The 12,410-nt window shown below is 46.2% G+C and overlaps 1 protein-coding gene across 2 annotated transcripts in view; it reads right to left on the bottom strand.

Moving 5' to 3' along the window:
• The window catches only part of PITPNB (phosphatidylinositol transfer protein beta), a 58,348-nt gene that overhangs the window by 32,286 nt on the left and 13,652 nt on the right, over positions 1-12,410 (bottom strand). For both annotated transcript variants that reach the window (XM_061141646.1, XM_061141645.1), the window contains exons 4-7: positions 11,381-11,472; positions 10,745-10,752; positions 10,165-10,239; positions 8,488-8,571 (exon numbers count right to left, since the gene is read on the bottom strand). In XM_061141646.1, the coding sequence (XP_060997629.1) occupies positions 8,488-8,571; positions 10,165-10,239; positions 10,745-10,752; positions 11,381-11,472 (259 nt within the window). The remainder of the gene's footprint in view (positions 1-8,487; positions 8,572-10,164; positions 10,240-10,744; positions 10,753-11,380; positions 11,473-12,410) is intronic.

Raw genomic sequence — 12,410 nt, 5'->3', positions numbered from 1 at the left:
ACTGGGCAACTCTTGGTTTTGAAATGCCTCATTCAGGATAAATCTTTCACCTTTAATAAATATACCCCAAGATGTTGACACGAGGGGGGAAAAAATCATTCTCTAAACTTGCTGCATTTTAATTTGGAATGGAGCTATAGTTTTAAACTACATCTACTGACCAACTTAATACTTATATGCCATTAATATCTGCTTATTATTGACATCTAAAAAACAGATGTTAAGCTACATATCACTTTTAGAACTGTGAGCCTTAAAAATTTGAATTGAACATTTTTTCTATGAAAAAAGAATTGGAAATGCTAAAAATCAAGTTCCATACATGTCCTTCAGAGGAAGCAAAGACTATAGAGGAAGGCTGATACAATCCTTTCTGGTTACACACAAATACCTAAAAATGTGGTTCCAATTTTTTTCTTTTTTTAAACCGTGCTCATTTTCTTTCAAATTACTTCCAAAAACGAAGGTCTCTCTGATGTTAATCGTGTGTACACTTCAGCTCACACTTTAAAGAGTCTCCCTCTCCTGGGAAGTGACTTTTGTATACAAATCATGGGAAGCTACTTAGACAAAGTGCTGGAGATGATTAAAAGGGGCCAGATTCAAATTTATACCTTAAAAAAAAAAAAAAAGCAGAAGCAGATGTCAACTGACTCATTTGTGTATATTTTGGAAATGAGTTGAAGATATGCATGTGCATTTCATCAGAACATTTAAAGAATTCTCAACTTTTTACTGTGGTTATGAATCAAGAACAACTTTAGAAATTAAAAATACTTTGAAGCTTATATTCCACTGGAATATATGCTGGACACCTTGACTCCTCCTTACAATCTGATCTAACTGAAACACTTTTTAATCTGACAGAAAGGCATTTGCTCATGTAGAAAGGACAGTTTTTAGAACTGAAGGTACATCATATATACATCATGGTCTAGGATTAGTAAAGAAGGAGCTGAAGTAGCATTTGCTCACTTAATACTTGAACAATAAAAACTTCATTTCCTCCAAACTGTTGCCCACTCCACCCCACAATTTCAATACCACACAGGGGAAAAAAATCTGCACCTTCCCACCAAACCTTTATTGAAAAGCTCTTGACATAGGCAATGAGCACCTTGCTGGGTCCTAGAAACACAGAGATGATCAGTCCAGTCCAAACCCCCAAGGGGAACCCGGTTTATTGAGGAAGGCTTTTTAGGAGTGACATCAGGGTTGTATCTGAAATGGGGGAGGGGTGGGAGGCTGAGGGGACATAGGATCTGAGTGGGGGCGCGGCGGTGTGTGCTCACTGGCTGCTGGAATTACAAGCAGAAGGCGCCTTCCTTCTTAGAGAACATAACATCCTAGTATGTCACTCTAATGCCTCTTTTCACTGAAACAAGAAGTCTGTTTTGTTTGGCCAGAAGATGATCGGGTGGGGACATTTATACAGGAATCGCAGACTGCTCAACTTGTTTCATTAGGCAATGATGTACCTTCTAAAAATTACAGAAAACACTGGCCACAGCAGCAGTCCTATGCAGACTTCCCATTAAGTCATCGAGGGAAAAAACGAAGTAACCCATCAATTTAAGCATATGTATGATTCCTGTAGCAAACTACTTGGTGACTGCGTCACACTGGCAGAAGTTCACAGAGTCATTTTGACAATGTCATCCTTCAAGTATGTAAAGACATCAAAGGCCCCACCTGAGCATCAGTGACACTGCGAATCTAATCACACCCTTTCCGTGCATGGTGAAATATGGAACCTCAGCATGACCCAACCCAGCAAGTCCACAATGAGAACTGTCTGACACCAGCAAACCAGCACTGAGAGTTAGACACTCAAAGTCGTCAACGGTTGCTCTGAACTAAAATGGTGTTCAGGGCTGTTTGGATTAAATCCACCTGCAGTGACGGAAGACGCCCACCAGGTGGAGTAAAAAGATTCACGCTTCACTCCCAACTTCCTGGTTTCTTAACTTCGACCCAATTCATATTCATCCTGATTTGGGAGACTTGGCTGTACCCTCTCAAAATTACTAACCAACTGTTTCCGTTTCTTTTAAAGCAAGCAATATGCAGGACAGAAATTCAACCGTTTAAGGTGTTTTAAGAAAAATTAGCTCATTCAAGAAAAACCAGGGTTCATTAAAAACAAAATGAAAACCAAGGAATTAAGTTGGACTGAGACTAAAGTGAAGTCATTCAGTTGTGTCCGACTCTTGCGATCCCGTGGACTACACAGTCCATGCAATTCTCCAGGCCAGAATACTGGGGTGGGATCAAACCCAGGTCTCCTGCACTGCAGGCGGATTCTTCACCAGCTGAGCCACCAGGGAAGCCCAAGAATACTGGAGTGGGTAGCCTATCCCTTTCTCCAGCGTGTCTTCCCCACCCAGGAATCAACCAGGGTCTCCTGCACTGCAGGCGGATTCTTCACCAGCTGAGCTACCAGGGAAGCCCTCCAGGAGTTCAGGTACCAGCCTGAGCATGGAGGGATCTCCACACCTGCAGGTCTCCCTGCTGGAAATCCACCTTGGCCCATTCACAGTTACCAAGCTTCCAACTCCAGCATCAGTTTATCCTTAAAGAGCGAGTTTTAGGTACTAACAAGTGATCGCTGGTATGGCAGTCACATCCTAAGATGACCCCTCTCCCCACACTGAGTCATAATCTTGTGTAATCACCTCCCCTGAGAACAGGTGGAGCCCGTGACTTGCTTCCAGCCAAGCCACTAAGGCAAAGGTGAGGGGCTGTCATCCCTTGACGAGGTTACATTACACAACCCCTCCCTCCATTTGTGGTGATCTGTCATGCAGCAAAAGAAAACCCTACACTGAGTGAGAAGAGGTTGTGCCCCTATGCCATCCATACCTCTGCAGACTCGGGCTCGTCTACCCTGTCCCCCGCATCTAGCTAGAATCACCATTACCACCACCATCTTATACATGTTTCTCAACTGTCTATACGTAAGCAAGCAAATGCATGCACATAGCTATTATCCTGTTCCCTCCCCATTATCTGGAAAGGATTCCCTATCAGTACAAACAGGCTCACTCCCTTCTGGAAACTGCACTGAACTCCACCATACAGGTGAACCACATTCACATTAGTTCCCCACCAACGAAGAAACATTTGAGACTTTAGATCGTTTCCTTATAAAAATCTTATGTCTATGTATTTGGTACTTCACACTGAAGCGACAGATTTTATTTTCTTGGGCTCCAAATTCATTGCAGGCAATGACTGTAGCCGAGAAATTAAAAGACGCTTGCTCATGGGAAGGAAAGCTATGACAAACCTAGACAGCATATTAAAAAGCAGAGACATCACTTTGCCAACAAAACGTCCATCTAGTCAAAGCTATGGTTTTTCCAGTAGTCATGTGTGGATATGAGAACTGGATCATAAAGAAGGCTGAGCGCCGAAGAATTGATGCTTTCAAACTGTGGTGTTGGAGAAGACTCCTGAGAGTCCCTCGGACTGCAGGGAGATGAAACCGGTCTATTCTAAAGGAGATCAACCCTGAATATTCATTGGAAGGACTACTGCTGAAGCTAAAGCTCCAATACTGTGACCACCTGATGGCAAGAGCCTACTCAATGGAAAAGACCCTGATGCTGGGAAAGACTGGGAGCAGGAGGAGAAGGGGGTGACAGAGGATGAAATGATTAGACAGCATCACTGACTAAACGGACAAGAATCTGAGCAAACTCGAGGACAGAGGAGCCTGGCGTGCTGTGCACAGTCCACGGGGTTGCAAAGACTTGGACATGATTCAGCAACTGAACAACACTGCTTCAGACTGAGGAGGACCAACTCTGAGACGTGGAACTATGCTGGGGCTAAGGCGACATCCATCTGCAATCCTGCTACCGAGGCTGTGCGCCTTAAAGCCCACAGCGATGTACGGGGAGAGCGCAGTGGTGCGCCCCAGGCACCCAGGTGCGAGCAATTAGTTTCTTCACTGCCCTCAAGCTCATTAAGCTCATTTGACAAGTATTGACAAGCAGCCACTTGGTGAAGAGCAGACAGGTTCCTGAACACAGAACAAGACACAGCAATGAGACAAACAAGAGCTGAAACGCAGAAGAGGGGAAGACTGACGCGAAGAAAGGTGAAATCCCCCGAAGCAGACTCTGCAGGACACACAGGCTATGGGCTGAGAGGAAGGACCCCAGGCCCCACCGCGCGTGAACCACGTCACCGTGCTGGGTCGTCTCACCCAGAGTGTGAGCTGCTGCAGGGCGTTGGAGCAACCTCGAGGAGCTGCTGGGGGCGTGCCAGCCGCACAGACTGAGCCCCACGACAGGGGCTGACCGCTATGACAACACTGCCCTTTCAGAAATGCAAATGCGTCCTTAGAGCCTCCTTTGACACTGTGGGCTCTAATTTCCAAGGAACATACAAGTGCAGAATCAAATGAACAAATACATTCAATAGAAAACCCAAACTGGACCTGGCAAGAAGGAAGGCTGGCTAGGTGGTCCAGGTGTTTGCAACAGAAGCTAATCCTGATGCAAACACTAACTAGAGGAGGCCCAAGAGACCAGGTGGGGCCTGAAGGGAGAGTGGGGGGCGGCCGTCCATGCCGGCAGAGGGCACTCGAGGGGCTCTCCACCACCCCAGCCTCACCCACCTCGGCCCTCACACACCCCAAACTGTCAAGGGCACCCGCACCTCCCACCACACAGCATTCCTTCCCCTCTTCCCATTTATAGCAGAAAAGATGCATGTTGAGACTTTTCTTTTTTTTTTAAATGTCCAAAGGTCAGAGAATCCCTTTAGGATATCATTTGCACTTGTAGTTTCCACGACTTGAGAAAACACACAGACGAAACGCTTCTATGACACATGGTTCACGGCAGCACTGCTTACAATGGCCAGAGGGTGAAAACCACCCAAATGTCCATGAAGAGAAGAATGCATAAACAAAACGTGGTATTCACACACTGGACTAGTCTTCACCCATAAAAAGGAATGACGGGTGACGCATCCTACATGGTGGATGCATCTTGGGGACATTACACCAAAGCAAAAGAAGCCAGACACAGAGGCCAGACACTGCAATGATCCCACCTGTATGAGAGATCCACAACAGAGAGGGCTTCGGGGCAGAAGACACTCAGTGGCACAAAGGCTGGGGGGAGGGAGCCATGTGGTGAGATGGGAACAGAGTGTCCTTTCGGGGAGGTGAGAATGTTCTAGAGCTAGATGGCGGTGACGGTCGTACAACACTGTGAATGCACTACACACCACTGCGTGTTTAAAACTGGCTAATGTGTATTTTATCACAATAAAGAAAAAAAGGTACTGTAAAATCAGTAAACTTTTGAAACAGGCTATCATTTTACTGGGCTTATGGAGAAGGGAAAGGCAACCCACTGCAGTATTTCTGTCTGGAGAACTCCATGGACAGAGGACCCAGGTGGGCTCTACAGTCCAAGGGGTCGCAAAGAGTCGGACATGACTGAGCGAGCAACACTTTCACTTCCTGGTATCTACGCGGTAAAGAATCCGCCTGCAATGCAGGAGATACGGGTTCAATCCCTGGGTCAGGAAGATTCCCTGGAGAAGGGAATGGCTACCTACTCCAGTATTCTTGCCTGGGAAATCCCATGGACAGAGGAACCTGGAGGGCTCCAGTCCACAGGGTCACAAAGAGTCTGACATGACTGAGCAACTAAACAACAATTATCTTACTAATCTTTAAAGGGTAACTTGGAAAAGGGGAGCTATGCATGCTGAAAAAGAAAACCGCACACACTTATGTGAAAAAACCGCACACACACACTTATTCACTCCCCAAACCATGCTCAGTACACAGGTTCTCAGAACTCCTGCTAAGAATAATGACCATGACGGCAAACATTTATTCCACTAGGCACAACTCTAAGTGTTCACGCTTAACCCTGTGAGGTAATTAGCCCCATTTTACACAAGATAAAACAGGCTTAGAGAGGTTAAGTAACTAAGGAGCCGGCAGGCAGCAATCGCAGAATCTGAAGCCCATCTAGTTTCTGACTGCATGTTCTCAGCGCCGCTGCCCTGGACTCACAATGCAGACCGTCCTCACCCGTCCCAGCCATCCTCTCTCCCTGTCCATCCACCCACACGTCCTTCCAAGAGCCCGCCACCTGCCGCGCCTCTGCACCGCAGGGACCTGCACCCGGAGCCACCGGGGCAGCGCAGCCACCACACAGCACCTGCCCTCCCCTCTGGGCGCGAGGCTGGGGTGGAAGGAAGGGGACGCCCGCCTCCAGGGCTACTGCACGGTCGGCTGAACTGTCCTTTCCCCTTGCACACCCGCCGGCAAACACTGACTGGGGGCCCACTGTGGCCCGAGGACAGGAACGAAAACCATTCCGGTGGCCCCGGAAGAAAGAGGCGCCCCGAGCTCTGCGGGAGAACAACCTGGAATGCAAACCTCTGAGTAACAGGCTGGACCACTTCTGTGGCCAGCACACCTTTGTCGGACACCCACAGTAGGGTCTGAACGCCTTCCCAGGGGCACCCAACCCCATGGGCTGCACGCACTGCTGCTCCGGGCATCTGAGCTCTTCCAACGGAGCCATCAAGTCACCCACACCAAGTCATCTTCCACCCTGTCACCACCCTCCCACAAACAAAGCTCGTGGCTAGAAGAGATACCAAGAGCAATAAGGGGCCAGACAGACAACTGAATGTGGTTGCTAAAAGAGAACATACATTCATTTCTAAGGATGAAAAATAGTCCGAGATAACTTCAGAGGTGAAAATATTTCTGAAACTAAAATAACTTAAATGACAGCACAACTAAAACTTCAGAATTTCTATGACAAGGGGCCCTAATCAGTGCTCACAGCTCTGATCAGGGAGGGGGCCCTGAATAGAACAGGACCTGGCTGAGCAGAGGGGCACTGTGGGTGGTCCCCACCCCGGTGATTTATGAGACGAGGTCCAAACTTTGTTTCTGAAAGCTTACCTTTCAATTTCAATGGCAAAACCAGACATTTATTAGTTTTTTTTTTGGTTCATCTTACAACACTGCTCAAGTTCAGGGAATAAGCGCCAAAATTGAAATGGAAAGGGACCCTAACTGAACACGTGCTAACATGATAAACCGAGAGGTGCCGCTCTTACTGCAGAGTCTCAGCACGTAGAGAGGCCACAGCCGCGCCCCACATACTGTGAGAACCCAGTTAACACTGACTGGGGTAAAGAAATAACAAGGGTCTTAATTGCTGGTAGGGGGGTGGGGCTGGTGAGGAATAAAGTGTCCTTTGCAGGTGAAAACAATTACTTTTTTAAATTAAGTCAAAAGTCTAGAGCACAAATATCTACATCCAGTAAGATGCAAAAGTGAAAGCTACACAACTGTTAAACTGGGATATTCTACCATCAACTGTTTTCCACAAATGACAACTTTAGCCCTGAGTTACTGAAAGAGGAGAGTGAAAAAGTTGGCTTAAAACCCAACATTCAGAAAACTAAGATCATGGCATCTGGTCCCATCACTTCATGGCAAATAGATGGGGAAACAATGGAAACAGTGACAGACTTTTATTTTCTTGGGCTCCAAAATCACTGCAGATGGTGACTGTAGCCATGAAATTAAAAGATGTTTGCTCCTTGGAAGAAAAGCTATGACCAATCTAGACAAAGCAGAGACATTACTTTGCTGACAAACGTCTGTCTAGTCAAAGCTGTGGTATTTCTAGCAGTCACGTATGGATGTGAGAGTTGGAGAATAAAGAAAGCTGAGCGCCGAAGAACTGATGTTTTTGAACTGTGCTGCTGGAGAAGACTAGTCCCTTGGCCTGCAAGGAGGTCAAAGCAGTCAGTCCTAAAGGAAGTCAACCCTGAATACTGAAGGGACTGATACTGAAGCTGAAGCTCCAATACTTTGGCCACCTGATATGAAGAACTGATTCCTTTGAAAAGACACTGATGCTGGGAAAGATTAAAGGCAGGAAGAGAAGGGGACAACAGAGGATGAGATGGTTGGATGGCATCACCGACTGGATGGACCTGAGTGTGAGCAAGCTCTAGGAGTTGGTGATGAAGAGGGAAGCCTGGCGTGCTGCAGTCCATGGGGTCATAGAGTCAGACAAGACTGAGAGACTGAACTGATACTGAAAGTTTGTTAAGTTAAAATTCTGCTCTCTTAATCAGACTTTAAATGTATAACGGACCGATGGTATCTAAAGAAACTGAAGAGAATTCTTGTAAAATAATGTTTTTTTTTTCTCTCAATGAAAGCAAACCCCTATGTCCCCCAGGTATACTGAGACCTCTCAAAGGGATCACCTGTGCAAAGGTGACATCCACATGAGAAACAAACCACCCCCACTCCTGCTCTCTCATCTCACGTGCTGCTCTGACCTCCTTCTGGACCCAGAGCTGAGCTTCAGACTTATTTCAGAGTAGAAAGGGAGGCCACACAAGAATCAAATAAAAGAACTTTTAGAGGTAAGAGGTAACAGGTGAAAATGTTATCAAGCTGTACGTAGTACTTACTGCTGGTTCAACTTGACTTCGATCTGCAATATCTATGTGGACAATTTCAACCGTTTTCCATGTGTTCGGATCTAGACCGTGTACCTACAAATGACAGAAAGGAAACAAGGCCAGCTTAAGACTCTTCTCGTTAGGTAAAACTAGTACGCTTCCATATATAATCTTTATCTTGAGTCTCTCAGAGTATATCAAGAGCCATAATAAAAACAACCCAAGCTGCTGTTTCATTAAATCAGCTGTCTGAAGGCTGGAGGGAGGGAAGAGAATGCTGCCAAATTCACAGAAATCGGTCATCATTATTTCCTGGTAATTCTTAGAGATGACTAATAGAAAAAATAAACCTCACCTATGTTTAACCCAACTGATACATGACAAAGTCCTTATAACCTCTAAGTCCTAGACAAATAGAAAGTGACATAATAATTAGATTTTAAGAAGCTGCACTGTAAGCTCGAAAACCTCTCCTGAACTTGATTCACTCTAAATGTATTCCACTTCAGTAGGATGTCAATTCCTCTATACCTCATGTCATTCAATCATTTACTTCTGAAATTCCATCAATGAACCCATAAAGAACTGTTTAAAAATTGCCAGACAGGCCCATTTGAACACTAAAGATGGCAAATTAAATTATATAGACTAAAGCATACCAAAATACCTCATTCAGACTCTAAATTTTAGTTACTATTGAAAAAAAAAAAATACAAGTCAAGTAAGTGATCATCTTGAAGAAAAACTCAAGTTAAATACTCTAAGTTATAGCTCAAAAGTTCCTTTGATTGGCACCAGTAACAGAAAAGCAGAGGAAAAACATACTCTACCACCATTACCCATAAACTTACTCTCCCGTAAGAGCATATCAAAAGGTTTCAACGGTCGTTCTCAAACTGGAATGCCCCCCAGAAAACAGACTGCAGAGCCCCACCCCCAGAGACTCTGACCCAGCGTACGGAGTGAGGCCTGAGCATCGGCACTTCCAACAAGTTCCCCGACGCCACTGCTTGCTGGTCCAGGGACCAAGCGCCTGAGAACCCCTGGGCCAAGGCATCAACCTACAGCAGACACAGACGCCCTCCCAAGCTCCCTGCTACACCTCACCAAAAGTTAGAAGCTATACCAAGTCATAACCGACTTTCTGGTAATTCAGTTGAGGGGTAAAAGTGCACCAATTTGTAAAAGTCAGGAGCGTTTTAACATTTTTGTAAATTATTCAAAATACCTTCTTCCTTCCTGCCTTTTGGGCATTTCTCTGAAATCAACCAATAGTTCAGGCCAAATGGAATGGAGGTGAAAATTAAAGCAATCAATTTTGCTATGCACAGGAGCACTGGCAAATACAGAGATGAAAAAAAAACTTTTTTTTTAATTAACAGCTGAAACTGGCCTAAGGCTTATCTGTGAGTTTTGTTTACCTACCCTCTCCCAATCCCAGATAAAGAGAGTTACTGATGAAAACAGCGGCCTCACCAAGTTCACTCGCACACCAAGGCAAGGGGCCTGACAAGGCAGGCCCCCTGGCTTCTGGCGGCAAGCCTGCCCCACCGCGGCCGTCTGACACGCGCCAGCCTGGCCGGGCGCTCATCTGAGGCCGCTGGCGTCATGCTGGCGATGACACAAGACTGCGGTTTCCCCATTTCGGAGGCCTTCTACACTGAAAGCCCAGAGTCAAAAACTTACATTTTCTAATGTTCCCAAGTCTGGTTTGTGCCATGTTTCAATTTTAATGAAGAAATCATCTTTCATATATTCGTTCTGCGGAAAACACAACAGCAAAATGACAGTGACCTTTCGCCGGTTCTCGGGCTTGTGTCTGCAGGAGCGTTCCACAGGCACAAGCGTCCGCGCTCTGACTCTACAAGAAGACTGGCCCTCAGGTGACAGAGAGTCATTAGCTGCCGACTGTTACAGACTTGTCAGGCCAAGCCAACATGCATTTAAATAACGTGCACAACCCTGCCTGACATGCAGCGCACAGGGCTAACACTGAAGAAGCTGTGAGCTGTGCTGAGCGGATGTGGCATTCAGAACAAGTTGCAGAAGCAAAATAAAGTCAAGAGGGAGAGGTCGAGGTAAGGCTGCAAAGAGCCCTGTAATAGTAGAGTACGTGGTGGAGTGTAAGCTGGTGCCCGGAGATAGAGAAGGGCCATGCAGCGGTGGGCAGTTTTAGGAAAATAAAGCAACAGATAGCTAAAGCAATTACTACATAGGGCGAAGTTTAAAGATGAAGACTATGTGATACAGAAACAGTTTTACTCACCGTTACAACTGAGGCATACCGGAACAGGTAGGCAACAAAGGAGGAAAAATTTTCAGAATATTATAATCAGAGCCAAAAGAGTCTGCCACAATATTTAATGTCACAAAGATTAAACTACCTGCCAACACAGAACATTCGGTTTAGATCTGCAAAACACAATCTCTAAACAAGCGACACTATGGGATATGTTGAGACTGTGGAGTTGCAATCTAATCATTTTAAGTAATTTTAAAACAATGGTAAAAGGAATAATTTCACAAGAGCAAAACACCATTTATAAGGCTGATGGAACAAACAACAGGAAACAGTTCCACCACGTGGCAATGGAAGCAAAATACTGTTGAAACTACATCAAACAACGCTTGCGCGTGAGGGTAACCTTTAAGATTTCTGTACTCCTTTTATCTGCTGCCCGTGGAGCCTGCTTGGTCAACAAGGATCTCAGGGTGCCTATCTTCTGGGCAGGAACTGTGTCCCTCACCAGGGCTTGGGGGAGGGACCCCTGCAGCTGCTTTTCTGCCACAGCTTGTGCAGTGACCCCCACAGAAGGCCCCACCTGGTGTCACCCTTCCCTAAGGTGTGGACCCCGGGAGTGCAGGGCAGAGGGGGGGGACGGTTTCTGGGAACCAGACTTACTTGTTCTACAGTAGGGGTATGCGTTCCAGGCTTTCTCGTGAAACACCAAGGAGCCCTCGGGAGCGATCATCCTCACGAACGCAGGGACTTTGCTGGGAGGAGAGAAACACTGTATATATTCTCAACAGCATCACTACTCCTTTGTTGGCGTCCATCAGACTGTTTCAGAGTACTCAAGTATAAAATTAATGTAGAGACAACAAAATGACTGTGTTTTTAAACAGAAGTAATTCTTTCTTACCGCTTGTGACCTACTCCCATAATACGAGATCTAAGAGTTAACTGAAGCTGTTCAACCTGCGTGTGACACGAAGCTGTCTCTGGCGATCAGACCACACCACGCTGTTTCTTAACGTAATAGAGAGTCTCTAGAATAAGGTAATGAACTCAGAATAAAAGCCTTTTAACACATTTTACAGAAAAAACTTAAAAATGATAATATGAAGGGTCCGTGAACAGAGGAAGATAGGCAAACATACCTAAGTATAAAATTGTGTCAACCTGGAAAATAAATGTCAACTGCAGCCTCAAATCTGATCAGATCAGACAGGTTAACTATGTAACTAACACATGATGAGCTTGTGCAAATTCATGAGATTATCAGGAAAGATCCCAACAGATAAGTGGGCAAAGCACAACCACAGACAGACCACTGACAGAACACACAACGGGAGAGTCAGCTTTAGCAGCCTTCACAGCAATGCCAACGAAATGACCGTTTTCCTGACTGGCGCCTACAGCACAGACACTTTTACGAGCGCGGGCTTCCCACAGATGGGATGCAAACCCCACGTCGCCCTGAAGCGGCTGTGTGGCCTGGAGCATGTCGCGTCACGGGGCTCTCTGAACTTCCTCCTGTGTTGAATGGGGTCCGCATCACGTGCTCTGCCGGAACTGCGAGGGTCCCGTCAGGCAGCGTCTGTACCGTGTTAAGTACCGGGCACAGTGCAGCGAGGGCTGACTGAACAGCAGCTGTGGGTGCTGTTGTTTGGTCGCTCAGTAGTGTCCGACTCTCTGCGACCCTGTGGAC

Source organism: Dama dama, chromosome 5 (assembly GCF_033118175.1).
Source record: "Dama dama isolate Ldn47 chromosome 5, ASM3311817v1, whole genome shotgun sequence".
Taxonomy (NCBI): Eukaryota; Metazoa; Chordata; class Mammalia; order Artiodactyla; family Cervidae; genus Dama; species Dama dama.
Note: the sequence above shows the minus strand (reverse complement) of the source record. Positions and strands in the feature narration are given on the sequence as shown.